Below are 21,617 nucleotides of genomic sequence, written 5' to 3' on the forward strand. Positions count from 1 at the left end.
ACTATTAGCAAAACAAGCCTAAGGGGAGGAATTCTCCTTCTGGACTGTAAGCTCCATCAATCAAGGACCCTGCCTACTTTTGCTCACTCTTGCCTGCCTAGCATCTAACACTCTCCTGGGCATCTATATGCAATGAGAAAAGTTAATAAATGAACGAACGAATGAGAGCTGATACAATATCAGAAGTGAAGAGCAGGCAACAGAGAAAGGGGAAGTGATGTAAAAACTGTAAAAATCCTTTTAGGCAACTGAACAAATATGCAGGTAGGGGGACAGAACCCTTTTCTGAAACTCACTAGTGGGATCTGGAAACTGGATGCTAAAGGCTCATGTTCAGTTTAGACAGGAAACATCAAACGTAACTATGAGGTTTCAAACGGGAGAATCGGGGAAAACCCGTGATACACTGACAAATGGGCATGTAGAGGGCGGGGGAGGACATTTTTGTGAGCAAGGGAACGGGGACATAGAAAAACAGGGTAGCGTTGGGTGTAAGTAGTTTTAGATGCCTGTGTGGTTTTTGATTAAAAATGCAAGAGGAAAAATTAGAATAGTGACCAGACTTTGGAAAATCTAATTTGGAAATGACCCCATGAAAGAGATCAAAGGCCATAAAGACATTTGACACTTTTCATTCAAAAATCCCTTTGTCAAATACCCTTCACATGAGAATTTGCCAGCGAGGACTCCGATTTTAATAAAATCACTGTTATTATGGACGGTTATAAGAAGTCACTATACACGTGCATAATATAAGCTACAATACCATCATTCATACGTAAAATCTGGGGCCCTGATGAAGGCATGAACTTCCACCACACAATCAAGCGGGTCACCATCTGTAGAGTGAATCCACGAGGGAACGAGGTGCGTTTGGGTTTTTTCCAACATCCTCCTATTATCATGGTAAGAACAATTCCCCATATGTATATAGTAACTAGAAACATAATAGTTGGATTACGAAGTGCTTCAAGGTATTTTTTTTTTAAAGATATTTTGATTGTGCTCGTAGTGGTAATTTTGCTTTCGCTCTACTTGGATAATGAAACAACAACAAAAAAATCCCTGCAAACTATGCAAAGCCTGCCTGCATTCCAGAACTCTAGAGCGGTTTATCCAGACACCATATATTGACCTTGGCTGTTTCAGCAAGTATTAGACTAGACTAGACAGATGTTAAGTTAATGTTCAATAAGGTGAGAAGAACTGTTGACTTCTTTACATTGTAGAAACAATTTATAGCTGTGTGGAGATATTTTATGTTAATTTGCAAAATAAACGTGCAAAATATAACAGGTTAATAGCTAAGCAACTGCACCGTGTTAGGTTCTGGGATCCGGCAATGAGAAAGGAGAATCAGGCCCTGCTCTCACGGAACCGACTGTGAGTTCTGGGTGCAGAGAAGCAAAAGCGCAATGTCATTATACCTCCTTTGACACAGGCTGTGATACAGGGGAGCCACTCTGGGAGCTGCCCTGGGCAGGCAGGGTTGGCTTCTCAGAGGAAGTGCCCTGAGGCTTGGGGTTTAGAAATCAGCTGGGAACTAATGGATGAATGGAAATTATCAGACAGAAAGGGCTGGGGAGGGGGGTGGCGGCACTAGAGTGTATGAGGTCTAGATACGAGACAGAACAAGGTGTTGAGGCACTGAATGAGCCCAATGGACGGAAGATGCTTTTGTGGGACGGGGTGGGGGAGAGGGGGTGGCATTAAGGAATCACTCTGGAAAGATCAATCAGGACCAGTCACTAGAAAAGGGTTTGGAGAGTAATATCATTATCATAAGACTTTTGAGTAGAGGAGAGGAAAATTATATTTGTGGTTTGGAAAGATGATCCTGGTTTGTGTATAATGAGTGGGCTGGAAGGAGGACAAAGCTGAAGGTAAGGTGATCAGTTCAGGGACCAGTGCATGAACCCAGACTAGAGAAGATGGTGGCACAACTCGGAAATGGCATTGGGGACCGGGAGAAGTGGAACCTTAAAAGGTATGAGGAAGAGACTTCACTCATGACTTATTCACTAAACAAATGTCTATTGATTATCTACTTTGTGCAAGGCCGTGTTCTAGATGCTGAGGGAACAGCAGTGAATGAAACAAAGAAAGCTTTTGCTCATGTAGTCCTACATTCCACTGGGAGAAGACAGACACAAACAAACAAGGAATTTGTTGCATGGTGATAAGTGCAATGAAAAAGAAGGAAACCTGGTGAGTGGAGAGGGCGAGAGGGATATGGGGAGAGGCTGGTTCAGGTCGGAGGATCACAGAAAACCTCTCTGATCAGGTGACATTTTAGCAGAGGGCTTAAGGAGGTAAATGAAGGGTCCATGCAGAACTAGAACAAGAGGTGGTGCAAAGGCCCTGAGGTAGGAGCATGTGCGGCATTTTGGGGGAAAGATAAGAAGCCCAGAGTGGCTCAGGAGGAGAGTGTAAGAGGAAAAGGGGAGAAGGTGACATCAGAAAATTGACTGGACTGAGGCAGGATGGGGGCTGAGGCTGTAGGGTCTTCTTGCCAGTGGGAAGGGTTTTAGATGCCATTTCTAAGTGAGCCTAGAAGCCACTGAAAATGTGTAGGCAGAGAGGGGCACTAAAAGGGTTTAAGTGTTAGAAGGATTATTCTGGCTGCTGGAAAATAGATTGAAACAAGGTGATACTATAGGAGGCTACTGCAATGATCCAGGCAAGAGATGATGATGGCTTAGAGGAGAGTGGCCGCAGAAGTGCTGAGAGGTGATCCAATTATGAAAGCCGTTCAGAGGTAGAGGAGGAGAGAAAGAGAGACATCAAGAAAGATGCCAAGAAGTTGGCCATGAACACCTGGTAGAATGGAGTAATTCACTGAGTTGGAAAGACGGGGAGGAGGCTGTCTTGTCAGGGAAAAACCAAGAGTGTAGGATGGGCAGGTTGTACCAGAAGCCACAGGATATGCTGTAGGAAGTCTGACAGCCAGGGAAGAGATCTTGGCTGGGGATAAAAATTAGGGTCCACAGAATACACGTGGCATGGAATGTGATTTCCTAGAGATGGGGGGTAGAAAGAGAAAAGCTCTAAAGTCTTGGGGTATTATGGAGTTCAAAGTTTGGAAAGCTGAAGAGTCATCTGCAAAGAAGCCTGAGAAGATGGGACCAGTGAGGCAGAGAAAGAACCGAGGAGAAAGTAGAGGTCTAGAGGCCCAGTGAAGGGAGGGATGATGGAGGATGCCATCTGCTGCTTCCAGGTGACCTTGGTGGGGACTTAGAAACATCCTGTGCACTTGGCAACAAGGAGGCCATTGATAAGAGCAGGTAGCAGGCTTGGTGGGATTGCTGGGAGTTTGGGTCAGAAAGTGACCAGTGAAATGAAGGGGACGTGGCTTAGTTCAGTTTTCTTATCACTTTGGAAAATATTACAACGTATTTTTTTCTATGCAAATGATCCTGTGCTGTGGATAATGAAGGGGGACCTGGGAGAATGATGACCTTGAGAAGGCCAGAGGGAGTGGGTCTCCTGGGCGAGTTTGGACTTTGTTGCCAAAGAGCTGCTTTACAAAACAGTATTTATAAGTTTTGATTTCCTAGAAATTGTCTGCATATTGAAAATCCTCAAGAAAAACTCTGATAATATATTCTGTTCTGTCCGTTCCTGCATGAACTAAATGACTTCTCTGATCTTATAAATGGCAAATCTACATTTTCCCTGTAAAACATTTTACTTTGGAGCGTACAACAGTCATACTGTCAAAGGCAAATATGATCTACAGATTGTCTTGCTGCTGCTCTGGTGCCCTCAGCAGCAGACTGGGACTCTGGCAGATTGTGCTCTTTTCCTATGAAAATTACCAGTCATTTTTTTTTCTTTTTTCATAGACTTTTCTGAGCACAATGAATCAGAGAACCCTTGGTCTATACCAGCGGCAGCAATACTATCTAAAATGTGATGGATTGAAGACCACAGCCACGGCGTTAATTCAGTGAACTAAAATGGTTTTTTTTTTTCAGTTTCAATTTAATTAAAACTTGAGAGTATGCAGAGTGAGAAATTACAGGTTTCAGGTTCTGCCATTAATTCTCATTAGACATTCACCTTAGTCAGAAGAGAGCGGGTCTAGGAAGTAACCTCATATGGAACAAGACGCTGACATAGACTAGTAAGACTGTAAAACTATAAGACACTATTTTACTGCACATACCAGAATTCACTACTGCCTTCTTCTTCGCTAAAATATGAAAACTACTGGGTTAATTTTTTAATGTGCTTTTTAATCCAGTATTTCCCTTCTACATTTTTTCTTATATTCATGAAAGAAAATGATTTTAAAAAAAAAAAAGGAATGACACCTAAAAGACCTCATGCTGCCATGTTGATGCTCTTGCCGCCATGCTGCCATTCCTTCGGATAACCAGAAAAAGCCTTAAGCCACTGTCCAGGGGGAGGAAAGTGGTGGCATTGTGCACACTAGGAATGTGAAGATTCATAAATGTCTAAAGCGCTCATCTGCCATTAAACACATTTGGGTCAGACCAATATCCCCTCTCTCTTCTCTTCCACCTCCCAAGCTCTCTGCATAGCGCTCATGGTCTCTGAAGACCAATGCTAAGCTCCCCAACCCCAATCGTACTCAAGTGCCTGCAGTTCTGAAATTTTACACTCCTCCAGGACTTCAGGTCTTGGACCAATTTTAGTTTTAGTTTATTTTCCTGCCTCAGAAGAACCAAGAGATGCCATTCCCTTTGTCCCCTGCACCTCCCACTCCACCCTGACCCCACTGTCCCACTGCCCAACGACCCTCCCCTACAGACCTTAAGCACCAATGGCCTCTGTCTGCTGCAGCGTCTCTCCTTCCGCCAGGCTGCAGAGACCAGGCTCTATTTCTCTTGGTATCCCCAATACTTAGGCCACTGTTGGACACACTTGAAAGAATAGGCCCTTAATTTTGAATGAATGAATTAATTAATTAAATACGTTGAACACTGATATACTCAGGTCACCACTCACTAACTGATTTTAAAATCTCTTTGTAAAGACTAAGAGAAGTAGAATGACATCTGCTGAAGATGAGGAGGCTGGTTTCAACAGTAAGAAAAAGGTCCTGATTTTTCACGTATAATATCACACAATATCATCAGGAAAAACAACTTGCTCTTCAGCTAATTATTAATTCCAAACACTTGTGCAGACCTCCAGGGCAGTCTAGATCTAGGAGCTCTGCTCAGCCTTCTCTCCTCTCCCCAGACCCCTGGACTCTGGCTGATTCTGTTTAAGCAACACTAAGGTTATGGACATCTTCTACTAATAGCTCATTCCAGAAACAGTCTGGCCCCCAGAGAGAAAGAGGTCCTGTTAACCCACCCATCATGCTGTCTGCTCACCCCCCTCTGAGCCCTCCCCCCGACAAAAGTTCCTGCTAGCCCTGATGACCCCTCCCTATAAAAGAAATGCCTTTTTCTATTTGATTTTGAGATGTCAAAGGTCCTGAGGTCAGAGTGTTCCACCTATTTCAATAGCATCTATTAATTCCCTTTCAAATCATAATAGCAGCTGATATTTATTATGTATGTAGTAATACATGACAGATGTAAATTCTTTGCATGTAATATTTAACTAATCCTCACAACCACTTATGAGAGATGTTCCCCTCTGCCTCTTAACCTTATTTGCAGAAGAGGAAGGTAAGAATAGGAAAGTGGCCTGTCCCTGACTTGGGACACACAGCTCCTAAGTTTTAGGTTGGGATCCAACCCATCCTCCAAATGCAGAGTTAAAACCCTTGGTGCTAGCTTCCAGCAATGCTTCTACCATGATGCTCTCCTGTAAGAAACCTGCTTTTCTCTGCCTCTGTTCCTGCACTCAAGCTGTTTTTCACAGCCAAAAAGTCCTTTTCTCTCCTCTTACCAGACTCTAAAAATTTCCCACAGAGCAGAGTTTCAGATTCACCTATTCCTCATCTCACCCCAACAAATGTCCACTGCAATTCCTTTTAAATGGATAGACTTCTGGTTTGGTTTTTAAAGAACAGTGTATCTTTCCACCTAGATTATAAGTGCTTATGAAGCACATTTTTTCTCTACATTTTTTCAATCACTCTCAGTACCCAGTAAAGTTGTGACTTCATAGCAGGCAGTTAAAATAATTAATAATTCTCAGGAGTATGAATTCAGTATTGGTAAAATATTAAGCCACTCATTAAATTCATACAGAATCCCACAGAATTTAAAGGCACTTAATTTCCAGCTATTTATGATTTTATAACCAGTGTTGAAATGGGCACCTTTAATTACCCAGCAGCTGTTACCTTCATTGAAATAATCACAGTCCAATGAACATAGTTCTGTAAAATTCAAAACTGCCTGGGGTTGCTGGATTCAGCATGTACATAAGCTATACACATTTAGCCTTCCAGATCTCTGATGCAGACATACACCTGGACCTTAAAAGCTCACCCTTTTCTCTAAAATCTAGACGTGGTCCTTTTGTTCCTGTGTCTGCCCCAGAAAATATCTTATCTGAGTTACATCTTCCCACATACCCTGACTCCCCTTCAAGTGAGAGGAACAGGTTCATTCTCAGCTTAGCTTAGAGGGTGTCTGTTCCCATATCATTGAGAAGTTAACAAGATAGGGATGGTTCTGATAAATCTGCAATTTCCTTCACTCTGCCCAAGCTTGGTACTGCTTTAGAACACGGAAGATGCAGACAACAATATATTGTTATGTCTTTCCACTGGGAATATTCTTTCTCCGTATTTCTTCCTTAAAGACAAAAGGGTGCCTTACATTTTCTTTACAACCCCAAATGTCTAATACCCAAGTCATTCCTATTGGTTGAATCCAACTCTTTTGGGGAACGTCTACCTACATTCCATGTCAAGTATGTACTCCTTTGAGTTCTAGACATATTTATCCTCGTAGAGTACTCAACCACATCACACCCAATTATGTTCAGAATGAATGCAAGTAGGGAGCAAGGGTTGGGTACCTACTTACTGGATTTGATCACTATTCTCAAGGTGGCAGAGTCTCAGTATCAATTTCTGTAGGTATCAGCTTAAATTTACTGAGGGACTGTCTCATTTTCTACCTGCCTGTTTGTGCAGCTGGTGATGGAGAGGTTAGGAAAGAGAGTGGGGCTGCATTTGGTAGAAATCCACAGCCTCCACTGGGGAAACAGTGCCAGAGCACGTGGGTCATCTTCATAAAGCCAGCATCATTAGATGGTAGCGGTGAAAAATTATAATTAGTTCCTTCTTCATTTATACTCTAGATACTAATAAATATAAATGCTATAAAAATTTTTAAAATTTAAAAGTTAAATAAATTTATGTGGTAGCCAACTACTTCAAAATTTTAACTTCTGTGCCAATCTAGTAAATGCAGGGAAAGGGCTGGGCTAAGTATTCATGAGCTTTAAGTTAATCACAGTCTCATTTAATTTTTCATATATAAAACACTTAAGGAATATACGAAATTCATTCTTTGACCCAAGGCTTCACACTTGGTCTTAATGATTTACTTACAAAATTCTAAGTGGAGCCTCTCAGGAGATCATCCAACATATGGTAAGAATTCATTGCAGTCTAGGCATATTCTTAGAAGGCTCTGGATAATATACAGATATATGATACTTCTCATAACTTATTCAGGGGAGGTACAACCGTCAGCACTTTACAAATGTGCACCTAAATCAATGTGACCTCCAGATTTCTGGGCCATAAGACCAAGGAAATGGTGGTGACATTAACTGAAATAGAAAACAGAAGAGGAAGTTTTGATTAGGGAAATACATGGAGATAAATACTCAATTTTGAACATAATAAGTTAGAAATGTAAGGGCATCAGAATGGTGGCATCTGGAGCTGAGGAGAAAAGTCTAGATATGATTTGGAAATCCTTAGAGTAGGTGAAATGTGAGACCTTCCAGGAAGGATGGGTAGGAAGAGAAGAGTTAAGGTCGGAGCTTTGACCATGGACCTTAGACCATAGCCCTCCAAAAAACTGAAGACCAGGGGTTGGAGAGACAGGAGAAGGAAACAGAGTCTCACATTGCTTTAATTTGATAGTTTCCTCTTTTCCTAAGTGAGGACTCAGAATTTTAAGGAAAATGGAGATACAAATGAAGTTTGACATTACAGGTTTATAACTGTGCTTGCAAGTGCTTTGTGTATCTGGAATAAAACAGGCCCTCAGTAATAATTGGTATCTAAATTAATAAATTATCTTAAATTGTAAAAAGAAAAAAAGGGAGGGGAGCTGATCAGGGAAAGAGGAAGGAAAACACCAGAGCATAAAGAATATCTGTCCATGCCTTTGGCCGTTCCCTTAACAGTGGATGGAAATCTCCACTAGACAAGAGAAAGCAAGAATTCCAAATGGCAAATGGAAGGAAATCAACTTGTGAAGTGGATGATTTAGCTCATTTTAGCATCAGAAATAAGCTTGAGGGGTGATGTATTAAGTGCTCTTACCACAAAAGAAAAACAATCTAATTAAAAAAATGAAGTGGGTGGGAGGAAACTTTTGGAGGTGGTAGATGTTTTTATGGCCTTGATTCTGGTGATGGTTTCTCAGAGGTAGACTTATCTCCAGACTCATCAAGTTGTATATATTAAATGTGTACAAGTTTTTGTCTGTCAAGCATACCTCAATAAAGTGATTTTAAAAAAAGAAATCAACGTGAGAGACAGTGTAGTGTTATGAACAAAAACATGGCTTCTCAACTCATGTAGACCTGAGATGGTAATTAGTTCTTCTAAGGCTAATTATCCTCACCCATATAGCAGGGAGAATATCCTACCTATTGAATATGGCTGCTGGAAGAATTAAGTGACTAAAATCATATAAAGCACAGACAGTGTTGAAAACATCTGTAGAATGCTAAATAGTAAAAGCATAATGAAGTCACTCCATTGCCATTTATATTACTTTTAGTAAAAACATATTGTGGACTAATTAGTAAAACCTGATATCTGGGAGTAGCAATTCTAACAGAGGAATTGCATTCTCATTTAAATATTCTCTGCATATAGAGAAAATTACTCTCTCTCTCTCTCTCTAATGTGGTATAACTCAAAGACAGTTAAATTGAAACCCCTAAAACAATTTAGAACAAATTTTCCTTTCTAGATGGAAAAGAATTATTGAATCTAAAATGTACTCCATTTTAGACTGATGGAGTACATTAAAATGACAGATAACACACTAAAAAATCACCAGCTCTCAGAAGAGAACAATAAAGTGTCGAAGATACTAAATTTACACTTACAAAAATGCAACATTTAGAAAGTTAAACAAAAATCTGTGAATTGCTTGTTAATGAGATACTATAAACCTTAGCACAAATAGCATGTCATCCTTTGAAAAAGTATATTTGATCCTTTACACTCAGCAAGCCAGTGAAAGAACTTGAAAATAAGAGATAAAATAATTTACACAAATACACACTCTGCAAAGTTTTTAACAATAATTTAGATGGAAAGAGTTTTTCTTATGGCAATATTTTTAACTTTCTCAGTTGTATAAATGTGTACATTGGACTATTTGGGTAGCTTAAGAATAAATGAAAATATGACTACCATGACTAAATGAAAACTTTGTCCTGCATACATTTCCAGAAGAAGTAAAACATGTGCTAGAGAGGTTTTAATGCCTCTGAAGAGATTACTCACCCCTTCAATGCAATTTAATATCTTCCATTTGCAAGGAATTAATATTTTTTCCTCTGATAAAGTGAGGTATATTGGTACTCAGGTGGAATTTTCCAAGGTAGATGAGTGACTCAAAAGAAGTGATAGATATAGATAGATATTTCATTCTTGGGTCAGCTCCAAGTATAAAATGAATATACCACCTGTTATGGACTAAATTTTTGTGTCCCCCCCAGATTCATATATTGAAGACCTTCAATGTGACATTAGGATTGGGGGGCCTTTGGGAGGTTTGGGTAAGGCCATGAGGATAGGGTTGCCATGATGGGATTAGTACCCTTATAAGAAAAGAAAAGAGACAGGAGCACTCTCTCTCTCCACCATGTGACGACACAGTAAGAAGGTAGCCACCTACAAGCCAGGAAGAGAGCCCTCACCAGGAACTGAACTGGCCAGCATCCTACTCTTAGACTTTCCAGCCTCCAGAACTGTGAGAAAGAAATGTCCATTGTTGAAGCCACCAGGTCTAGAGTATTTTGTTATGGCACCCTGAGCTAAGAAAACCTCTGTGGACAGAAATTTTTATTTTATATTGCAATAATGTATATACTTAAAATGTTAAACATTTATTACAAATTAAAACTCTTGCAGAATTCTAAGTCATTCAACTATTTCTTCATCATTTGATGCTAATGCTGACCTCCGTTACTGAACATCACCTTTGCTTCCATCAGTAACAGAAAGTCTTTCCTGGGAGAAATAAATTTATGTAAGTTGTATTGGAGGACATTCTTCTCTAAGAATCTTCAGAAAGTGCTTGTGTTTTTCTGCCCTAAAGAATAAAGAGGGTGGTGTATAGGAAGGGTTTATTACAGTTCGTCGTGCATAGCAGGAGTGCAAAGAATATTGTGGTGTGTGTGTGATTTTTTTTTCTGTTTCCTGTTGTACCCATCACTCTGAATACCTTACATGGGTCACTACACCAAGCAAAATGTGGAGCTACAGGAAAATTTTAGGGTAGTAAATCAAAGAGTTAAGAATAAAAACAAAGAAATGGAGAGGCCATGACAACCCGTGATCTTTCTTTTTTATTGTTCAGATCTAATTTTACCTATAAGTCCTTTTGTTCATACTGTCTCTCTCTGGTCCATTCATTCCCCCCACTCTTCCATGTTCCCCTCTTTCCTTAAGCTGCAATTCCTCCTCCCCAGCCCCACTCTTAGCTGACAGCCACAGCTCTTCCATCAGCGAGCGTATGATGCAGGAAGAGCCTCAATAAGCACCCGTCACCACATCCTTCCACCCATGACCCTAGACTGGAGCTTCTCAACCCTCTCTGGGCACCACGACACCTGAGATGTTTTTGAAAACTGCCTTCGCCCCACTCCAGACACACTGAATCCGAATCTTTACGGGTAGGGCCTAGATGTTGAAATTAAAAATATAATCTCCGGGCTTCCCTGGTGGCGCAGTGGTTGAGAATCCGCCTGCCAATGCAGGGGACACGGGTTCGAGCCCTGGTCTGGGAAAATCCCACATGCCGCAGAGCAACTGGGCCCGTGAGCCACAACTACTGAGCCTGCGCGACTGGAGCCTGTGCTCCGCAACAGGAGAGGCTGTGACAGTGACAGGCCCGCGCACCGCGATGAAGAGTGGCCCCCACTTGCCACAACTAGAGGAAGCCCTCGCACAGAAACGAAGACCTAACACAGACAAAAATAAATAAATAAATAAATTTGGAAAAATATATATATATTTTAAAATATATATATATATATATATATATATATATATATATATATATATATATATATAATCTCCCCAGATGACCCTAGCATGCAGCCAGGGCTGAGAACTACTGCTATCATTGGTCTTAGCTAAAGCAAACCCTCCACCTAGGTCTCAGATCGCATCAGCATCTGCAAACTCAAGGACCTCACTCCAGCAATTTCCTTCCCTATGCCAATGCCACCGGTTCTCCCCTCTCAGATGAATTATTTTTTTTCAGCATACACACAAGCTGTTATTTCTCCCATCATTAAAAAGACCCCTGATTTCTCTCCCCTCTGTAGGGGTCCCTTATCATTTCTCTCCTCAGGGATATATTAGGAGTTTAGGATGAATATATACACACTACTAGATAAAAAAGAGATAACCAACAAGGACCTACTGCATAGCACAGGGAACTCAATAGTTTGTAATAATCTATCAGGGAACATAATTCAAAATATATATATATATGTATAACTGGATCACTTTGCTGTACACCTGAAACTAACACAATATTATAAATCAACTATACTTCAACTGAAAAAAAAAAACTCCTTTAAAGAGCTCTGTATATTCTCCATGTCCATTTCTGTTTTCCCCTCTGTTAGAACTCAGTCCTTTAAGATTTCTGTTTTTTACAATTCAACAAAACTAATCATCTCCATATTTCTAACCATAATGGTCAAGTCTCAGTCTTCCTCCCGTGGGACTGAGCAGGAGCTCTGGAAATAGTTGATCACTCCTTCCTCCTTGAAAATTTCTTATCATTTAGCTCCAAGAAAAGCACCCTCACCTCATTTTTCTCCTTTCCTCTTCTGGTGGTTCTACCTCATTTCACTCAATTCTTAATATTGGAATTCCTTGGGACTCAGTCCTTGTGCTTCCTATAATGTTATCTAAACTCATTCCCTAAGTGATATTATAGAATCGTTGGGCTATATGTTCATGTGTCTCAAGTTTATATCTCCAGCCAACACGACACCCCCTTTCTTATTCTCACTTCCTAGAGGCACCCCTAACACATTAAGAGCATTTAGCTTTTCTGATTGTTCAGGGCATAACAAACTTGATATTATCCATGAACCTCTCACTCCCCATGGCAGGTAGGATTTTATTTTTTAATACATCTTTATTGGAGTATAATTGCTTCACAATGCTGTGTTAGTTTCCGTTGTACAACAAAGTGAATCAGCTATATGTATACATATATGCCCATATCCCCTTCCTCTTGAGCCTCCCTCCCACCCTCCCTATCCCACCCCTCTAGGTGGTCACAAAGCACCAAGCTGATCTCCCTGTGCTATGCGGCTGCTTCCCACTAGCTATCTATTTTACATTTGGTAGTGTATATATGTCCATGCCACTCTCTCACTTCGTCCCAACTTACCCTTCCCCTTCCCCGTGTCCTCAAGCCCATTCTCTATGTCTACGTCTTTATTCCTGTCCCGCCACTAGGTTCATGTTCATCAGTACCATTTTTTTTTGGATTCCATATATATGCGTTGACATACAGTATTTGTTTTTCCCCTTCTGACTTACTTCACTCTGTATGACAGACTCTAGGTCCATCCACCTTACTACAAATAACTCAATTTCGTTTCTTTTTATGGCTGAGTAATATTCCATTGTATGTATGTGTCACATCTTCTTTATCCATTCACCTGTTGATGGACATTTAGGTTGCTTCCATGTCCTGGCTATTGTAAATAGTGCTGCAATGAACATTGTGGTACATGACTCTTTTTGAATTATGGTTTTCTCAGGGTAGATGCCCAGTAGTGGGATTGCTGGGCCACTATGGAGAATGGAGGATGGAGGTTCCTTAAAAAGGCAGGTAGGATTTTGATTCCGTAATTTTGCCCTCCGACGTTATGCGTGTGAGTATGTTACGTTCTCTGGAGAGGGAATTAAGAGTGCTAATGAGCTGACCTTAAAATAGGGAGATCACCCTGGATTATCCAGGTGAGCCCAATGCAGTCACAGGAGTCCCTAGAAGTGGAAGAGGAAGGCAAAACATTTGGTCAGGGAGATGCAAGCAAGGACAGAAAAGAAACAACAGTTCGAACCATGAGCGGCAGACTCAATCTACCATTGCTGACTTTGAAGATGGAGGAGGAGGCTAAGATTTAGGGGATGCAGATGGCCTCCAGAAACTGGAAAAGGCAAGGAAACAGAGTATCCCCTAGAAGCTCCAAACAGGGAGCAGCCCTGATGGTACCTTGATTTCAGCCCAGTGGGACCCACACCAGACTTCTGCCCTATGGAACTATATGATAATACATTTATGTTATTTTCAGCTGCTAAGTTTGTAGTAATTTGTTATGGCAGCAATCGAAAATTATTATGCTCCCAATCACCAGTTCATTAGCATTTCCTGTCAGCTCTATTCTAAAAATATACTCCCAAATATGACTATTTCTCACCACATCCTTGTTCCATTTTGGTCCAAGCCACCATCATCTCTTGCTGAATTTATCAACAGAGCCTCACGACCGGTTTCCCTGCTTTTGCCCTCAAAATCCTTCAATCAGTTCAGAATGTGGCAGCCAGGCTGCTTCTGTTAACTCATAAGTGACACCAGGTCTCTCTTCTGCTCAAATCCCCCAGTGGCTTCAGCAGGCACTGGGCACAACAGCCAGAGTCCTTTTGATGACCCTCCCAGCCCTCATGTGGTCTGGCTCTTCTCCTTCTGCCCTCCTCATTTATTCATCTGCTCCTACCACACTGGTTTCTCCATCAGGGGCTTTGCCCTCACCTGAAAAGCTCCTTCCCTGATATACCTTCAGGAGGTAACTGTGGACTCCTCAGCATTTATCATTATCTACCAAACTACATGTTTAACTTTATCTTTTTATCTGTGGTCACCCACACAAGACAGTTGAGCATCGTATAGGTAGCGACTTTGTCTATTCCATTCATAGCTGTCTGGACCATAATAAAGACTCAGTAGATATCTGATGAATGAGTGTACTTTTCCCATGGAATAGGACTGTTGGGTCTGTTCTTTTGCCCCAATTCCCACTGCTACTACCCCAACCAAGCTCAACCAAGCTCACTCCATTAACGTTTCATCAATGGATTCTTAGTTGGTGTCTTTGCTTCCAGTTCTTATTCTCACCCTTCAGTGCGTCCCTACGGATATTTATCCCTGATTAACCGTTGCTAAAAACCATTTGTAGCACGTGAATTTTCTTCTTAGGTCTATACGATCATTCCCATTGCATTCTGCTTTAAGACCAGACCTTGAAGCATCCCCACTAAAGTTATCTACTTAAAACCATCTTTGCAGCTAATATCTTCACTTTCCACTCCTTTCAGACAGACCTCCTTGTGTGGGACTCTCACTTCCTTGAAGCTGTTCACCTGCACTGCTGCCCAAGGGTAGGGTTTTCTTCTTTCCTTCCTTCAAAGATCTAAGCTTTAAGCAACCATCAAGATCAGAGTTTCTCAAAAATCACAGTCACCAAAAAACTTTGCCCAACTACTCTGCTTCCACCAGACTTCATTTTTACTCATTTATTGTTTTCTATTTTATTGAGGTTTTTTTCTCTCTTTGTACTTGGATTGGAGTCTTTTTGAAGATAGGATTCATCTCTCTTCCTGCTCTTTGGTCACCCAAGTGACAGCACAGTTCCAAGCCTATAGCAACTCCTTAAAAAGTATTAACTCAGATTTTATGACTTCAGTGTCTTTGCAAAGTATTATAATACATAACACAATATAATATATAATAGATTCCTCTTGTTCTCTGGGCTTACTATTTTACTATGCTTAATTTCTTTTTAACACTAACTTAGGTGTTATTCTTTTCCTGTAGTTATTTTACACAGAAGTTTTTGTAACTTTGTAAATATTTTCTTGTTGTTTCTTTACTATTAAATCAATACAGGGCTTAAATCCACCTGCATTCTAATTTAGGATTTCTCCAACAATTAGTTTACCTCTGGGTAAACTTGCTCACTCTTTCCCTCCACACTACTGGAAGGTCCTGGAAGGGGCAAGGGGTGTGGTGAACCTGACAGACAGTCCTCTGCCCCTCGAGGGGCTTATAGCTTCACAGAGCAGATGGCCATTCAACGAAGAGCTATAAGTGAGAAGAGAATAATAAAATAGGAGGTAAAATTGCTCTGGGACAGCTTTCTAGAGGATGTGGTGCCTTGGCTGCATCTCAGTTCCTTCACATGTAAGAGGAGAGGTTGTACGACATGATCTCTTAGGTCCTTCCCAGCCAGGAGAGTCTCTGCCACTCATTCCATTTTAAGAAAAAAAAATCTCAGAGCTTCTCAGAGTCTTCTAGTTTGACTAGCATGCCCACACAAAACCATAAAAAGAACTACTTTTGTCTTCTTATTATTGCTATTATTGTATAGGATGGGCTGTCAGTTTTCTTAGATCCACAATTCCTGTTGAAAGCTTTGGGACCAATGTTACTAAATTTATTATTTTTCCAGACTGGACAGGTTAAAAATATATATAGCTCTGGGACGACTCTGCCACTGAGTGAGTTACCAAAAAAACCCTTGTTTTTCAGAGATTTTGATTTTGAAATGTAGTTAATGGGTCATGGGTCTGTACTCGTTGCATACCTGCTTTAGGTTAACTTAACCAGTAATTTTAGAGCCAATCAAGATAAATTAACTTATATTTGCTTCTTTGAAGCTTTCTACATTTATACCTACAGCTGGAAAGTCTCTCTCACATTAGAACTTTGGAAAGTAGATTCTAAAAACAAACAAACAAAATTCATACAAAAGAATACACAAAAATCAAGAAACTTCATAATCTTGTAAAGGCAACTGAAATTTGGATTGAGTATTCTTAATAAAATTTGATACAACAAGCCAACCAACTTTAAGGGATAAGCCGATTGATTCTTCTCTCCCAAGAGTTTTGTGGGGAAGTGACTTCCCTACTATATATAAATCCAGGTATGAAATAATAAATTTCCCAACACGATCTCATCATCAAGGAAACAATTTCATTGGGAAAAAGTTTCATTATCGATTTGAATCAACAACTTGCTTTTCAGGCAGGTAATTCTTAAAAAAACATATACAACGATTTTACGAAAATTTTGCCCTTTTTTCACTTTTACGAGGAGACTCGGGACTTTTAACTATGTTCACTGAAAAGAGTAATTTTTTCTTGAATATTTCAGACAGTTAAAAGAAAACCTCTAATATTTAAAAGAAATTCTATCTCCCACTTCCCCACCAAAAAACAACAAAGCAAAAATATGAAGCACTACACATCAGGAAACGATTTTCTTGTCGTTACCTTCTTTGTCATCATGGTGGATAATTGCATCCTGTATCATGTCAGCAAGGTTAAAATGAACTTTTTGATTCTTCCCATGCTTCAGCTTTTTCAGGAGCCCCTCCTGCTTCTGAAAAGCCTTCTCTCTTTCATAGTAGGCTTTGACTTGTTCACAGCGCATGCGTTTTACCAGCCGCTGCCTTTGGCCCAGGGGGAGGGACTCCAGTAAGCACTGGTCAATTTCCATTTCATGGGATCGAAAAATGCTGCATAGCTGAAAGCAACCTGAAAGACACACAATGGGAAAGTCACGAGACCTATTGCTGGGAACCCATTCAGTCCTCTTTGCGCTAGACAACTGACACAAACACTTTAGAGACTGCAGGAAAAGCAAAGAGAGTGGATGCCTTACTCAAGACTGCAGAGTAGTAAAACAGAGGACAATTAGATATAGATGGGTAATTTTGCTCCATATAATTACTAACAATCCATCCTTTCCTGTTTCTTTAAATCTCTACCAAAGGCTTAAATGTTTCACCATGGCACTAAGCCCCTTCTAACTGAATAATGCCAACTAAACTTTACATGTTAAATTTTGGCAGAAAGCCATTCCGAGTTTTGGAGAACAGCCTAACGAAATTGGTTTTCCGTGTCACGATGACCCTGCTAACCTAATGTAACAGAACGTATGTATGCCATCAACTGTTTATATGACACAGTGATCATTTTCCACAATTTATTGCTGAGCCTTTTTCCTTGTCATCAGTGACATTCATTCCTAAAAGACCTAATGATGGGTAAATATAAAGACTGTGCAATGGAAGAGAGATTTTTCTCTTGGCAACTCAAAATTGTGTATGGAATTGTTGCTGTCATAGTCTTTGTCTTATTAATATAGTGATTAGCAAAGTGAGTTGTCTGTCCTGGACCTGAAAATCATCCCTTTCTATTTCCTATAAACACCACCCAAAGCGCCTGTAAAGGAATTGTACAAACTCGTATTGAAACCGGACAGAACCCTGTGGGGCCCTACTGGGTACAAAAGCCTTTCTGTGTCCCCTGTTTCTTGTTTGTAGGAAAGAGGTTTCAGCCTCCTAGACCTTCCCTGAGTTCCAAAGGGCATTTCAAGCAGTTACTAACTAGACGAGTGAGGGAATGCAGAAACAAGGGAAAGGCAGTCCAGAAACAACAGTGCAGGGATGGGGCAGGGTCCTGGTGCCTCCTGAGGGGATATACAGAACAATCTGATTCATATCTCTGAGTTCTTCTACAGGAACTAAGCCCCCGCACAGAGATGGAGGAAGCTAACTTGAGGCTGAGCACAGGTATGTGGAATCCACACTGGTTGAAGCCTGAAGGCTGATGACTGAGATTCCCGAACACCACCCTGTTACCTCCCCACCAATCAATCAGAGGAAGGTCACACAACCCAGCAGACCTCCCTGCAAGTTTTGCCTACAAAAACTCTTCCCTGAAACCCACTGGAGAGTTTGGGTCTTTTGAGCACGAGCCACCCATTCTCCTTGCTTGGCCCTGCAATAAACATTGCCCTGCTCCAACTCCAACTTGTCTGGCCTCGCTGTGCATCAGGCACACAAACTTGGTCTTGACAACAGTATATTTACCACTACATTAAAATTTTACTATTGGCAGAAAATAAATGTTGAACCACTGAACACTCTAGAATGTGGCTCACAATTACAGGTTCAGATAACCGTGTGTATGTTCTTCTCTCAAGATATATCTGATGTAAGTCTCAGGAAAGTAAAAGTAACTCTGCATGCACAAAAATGTGACTGACCGTAAGCCACATCTGGAAAGATCGTACCATAAGGGTCTACTGCATCTTCGGAAAGATGCTCTATTCCTTTGACAGCACAGCAAATTGTGCCAATGCTATTTTCATTTCTATTTCACTTGACACTTTGCAAAACGTTATTCTCGTAAACACCAGGCATAACCATCCCTGCTGTGTAGGCAAAGAAAACTACGCTGAGGGAGGCTGTGACTTGTCCAAGACCATGATAAAGTTGTAAATGGCCCATAAAGGCTCAAGACAAAGACAGTGATTCTTGAAAGCCAGATTTCACATATATATGTGTATACATATGGAGAGGGGAGAGCAGCAGACTTGGGGAACTGTGTTTTCATTGTTCATTAGCATTAGACAAAAGCTCAATGTTTTAAAATCATATGTTTTCATAAAACTCTTCAGCAGTCTTTGCAAGAATGGTGTTAGAAGCATCAGATAGCTACTCACAAAACGTTCCCTTCCCAGTGACCCGAACACAAAGGGACACCTGGGGTTCTGAAATTATGACAAATTGCTCTGGAGTATGACTGTCTGTGAGGGCTCATTAATAATGGAAAGGAGATATCCTCCACTTTCAAACCTGTTTAGAAAACATCATTGGGTTTGATTTATTAACTTGGATGCTCAGGAAACTGTGACTTCCCATGACTTTCCAGGTTTGTCAGTGGGCGCCCAGGGAATCGTTGGAGCCACTGAAAAGCCTAAATAAGTAAAACAAATGACATCGCAGAGCATCCTGTGCTTATCAGCATGCAGTCCAAGAGGGAGGTTAATCTAATAAAGCCAACAGTCCTCTCATTTTTCGCTCTTAAAGAAAGGTGTCATGGTGAAATTTTCAATTAACTTTTGAGGAGTCTGTGGGTACAGCTGGTGATTCATTGAGCAATCCCTCTCCTCCCTCAAAAAGAAGCACCGAAGGTTGTTCCTAAATTAACTCCCTTATGATCTGGAAAATCAAAAGCCAGGGCTGTCTAATTTCAAATCCATACATATATAAAGTATTGATTTTTAACACATTTTTTGTTAAATAATTCCACATGCTTTGATTTTAAATGGTCTAAACTTTGATGTATTTTATATTCTGAAAATGTACTGGGCACTGTGACTTTCTTTTGGCTAATTATGGGTGGATCAGCTATGTCGTGTATATGTGCTATATGGATCTCTAAGATAGCACACTAAAAATAGCAGAGTTATGGGAAATATAGTTTTGAGGCAGTCTACTCAAAGTCTACAGAACTTCATCACCAGGGCACTAAGAAAAACAACAACTAATTCCTCAGCTGATAATCTGGACGGCCCAGGCGGAGGACAGGAGTCTGAACCGGGCCAGGCTAGTTTGCTCCTGGGACAGGAGTTCTGGGCAGGCACTGGTTTCCAACTGTGTGACGGGGTTGACGGGGTTCTGCCTGCCCAGCTACTGACCCGGGGGCTCTTCCTGCTGACTTCCTACTTCTTTTCCCACTATTTTGACTCTCTTTGCCTAGGAAAAAAGACACATGAACTAATACAACTTCAACATTATACAAACCTCTTTCTCACAGTAATATGAGTTCATTAATATGACAAAGACACATGTATTAAGATAGGGCATATTTTCATTGTCGTGCAGACTGACTAGCTGAAACCAGTTTTCTCTTCTCCTTAGATGTGAGTGGACTTCATTTTTGAGCTTCCCAGACCAGGCTCATGAAAAATGCCCACATGCCTTTTACCATGTTCTGTCACTTCTGCCAGCTTGATGCCCAGGAGCTTGGTGACTGAGGGAGCCACCTACCAAGATGGTGACAGTGATGGAGCCTTGGTTCCTCCAAGCGCCTTCCACCCATCAGCCCTTCTCTTAACTTTTTATGAGCAAGAAACTAACTTCTATTGTGTGTAACCACTGACATTTTGGGTTTTAACTCTACAACAATCACAGCATCCTACCTAGAGGGTGCTGTTGTTGAGGAATTATTTTCTTCACAGTGCTAAATGGTGATGAAGAAAACATTAAAATTTTCTAGAATTTTGAATGATAAGACTACTCCATTACTACTTACCAAGTGGAGAGCTGGTGAATTTTTAACAATCAGCTCTGGTGGGGTGGGAATGGAATCTTTGAATTATCGTGTGTTTGCCTATCATCATGGTACAAATACTCTGGGCATGGCCAATTAAAACCGACCACGTGACATCACTAAACTCAGAGATGGGACCCTCCAGAATCAGTGCAGGCCGGCTTCAGAACACCACTGCACCTTCCCCGCATGGGAGAATCAAGGGTTGTATGTGCATCAGAAAAAACAAGTACTTGGCAAAAGATATTCCAGTATGATTTCCAAGGCGTGATTGAAGCAGACAGCATCAAGAATTACCCACTTCTCAAGAGAAAATAACTACATGTATGCAATAACCTTTGCTCGGGATGTTTGACTGATTTAACCAACTTGTAGTTTGAGTTTCCATAGGAAGTAGATAAATACCCACATACTTTAAATGGCTCAATCATCAAAGTCAGCTGCTCATAGATGGCAATGTTAAATAGTACAAAAACTAGTGAAATTCAAACTGGATTCCAATCTTAGATACAGCATTTTCTATCTATGTGCTGGAGCAAAGTACTCAAGACTTCTAAGATTTTTCTTTTAGTATATAAAAAGGAATTAATATGTCAGGCTTTCTGGGATATTTTAAAAATAGGAGAAAGTTTACAAAAAAGAAATGTCTGGCACAAAGTAGTCAATGAATGGTAATTATTCTTGTTAGGAATATATTATGAGGATCTATGTGTCCCAATTATTGCATACATGGGATGTGTAAAGAGAATCAGAGAGAGGTAAAGGCACTCCCCACAAAGCGCTTCAATGATACCTCTCCTTTTTATTTTCTGGAATTCTCCAGACACAAGGTCTTTGCATTTCTGTTCCCTCTGCCTGGAATGTTCTCGCTCTGACAGCTGAAGACTGTGTAGTTAGCACCCTCTGTCCCTCCATGTCCGCACTCAAAACCCCCTTCTTCATGAGGTTCCCACAGGCTCCCACTTTACCTCTATTTGCAAATGTCCCCTGATAAAACTTCCAATTCCTATTCGCTGCTTTGTTTTCCCCTTTAGTACTTACCAGCCTGAGTTACACTTCTACAATAGCAATTATTATGCTTAGAATACATATTATACTC

General features: G+C 40.7%; 1 protein-coding gene across 4 annotated transcripts in view; it reads right to left on the reverse strand.

The window, feature by feature from the left end:
* Positions 1–21,617, reverse strand: part of MYO16 (myosin XVI) — a 546,696-nt gene that overhangs the window by 399,710 nt on the left and 125,369 nt on the right. For all 4 annotated transcript variants that reach the window (XM_082435257.1, XM_082435255.1, XM_082435256.1 and 1 more), the window contains one exon: positions 16,667–16,930. In XM_082435257.1, coding sequence (XP_082291383.1) covers positions 16,667–16,892 — 226 coding nt within the window. In that variant the 5' untranslated portion in view covers positions 16,893–16,930. The remainder of the gene's footprint in view (positions 1–16,666; positions 16,931–21,617) is intronic.

This window comes from Balaenoptera physalus (genome assembly GCF_965194825.1).
Source record: "Balaenoptera physalus genome assembly, chromosome: 18".
NCBI lineage: Eukaryota > Metazoa > Chordata > Mammalia > Artiodactyla > Balaenopteridae > Balaenoptera > Balaenoptera physalus.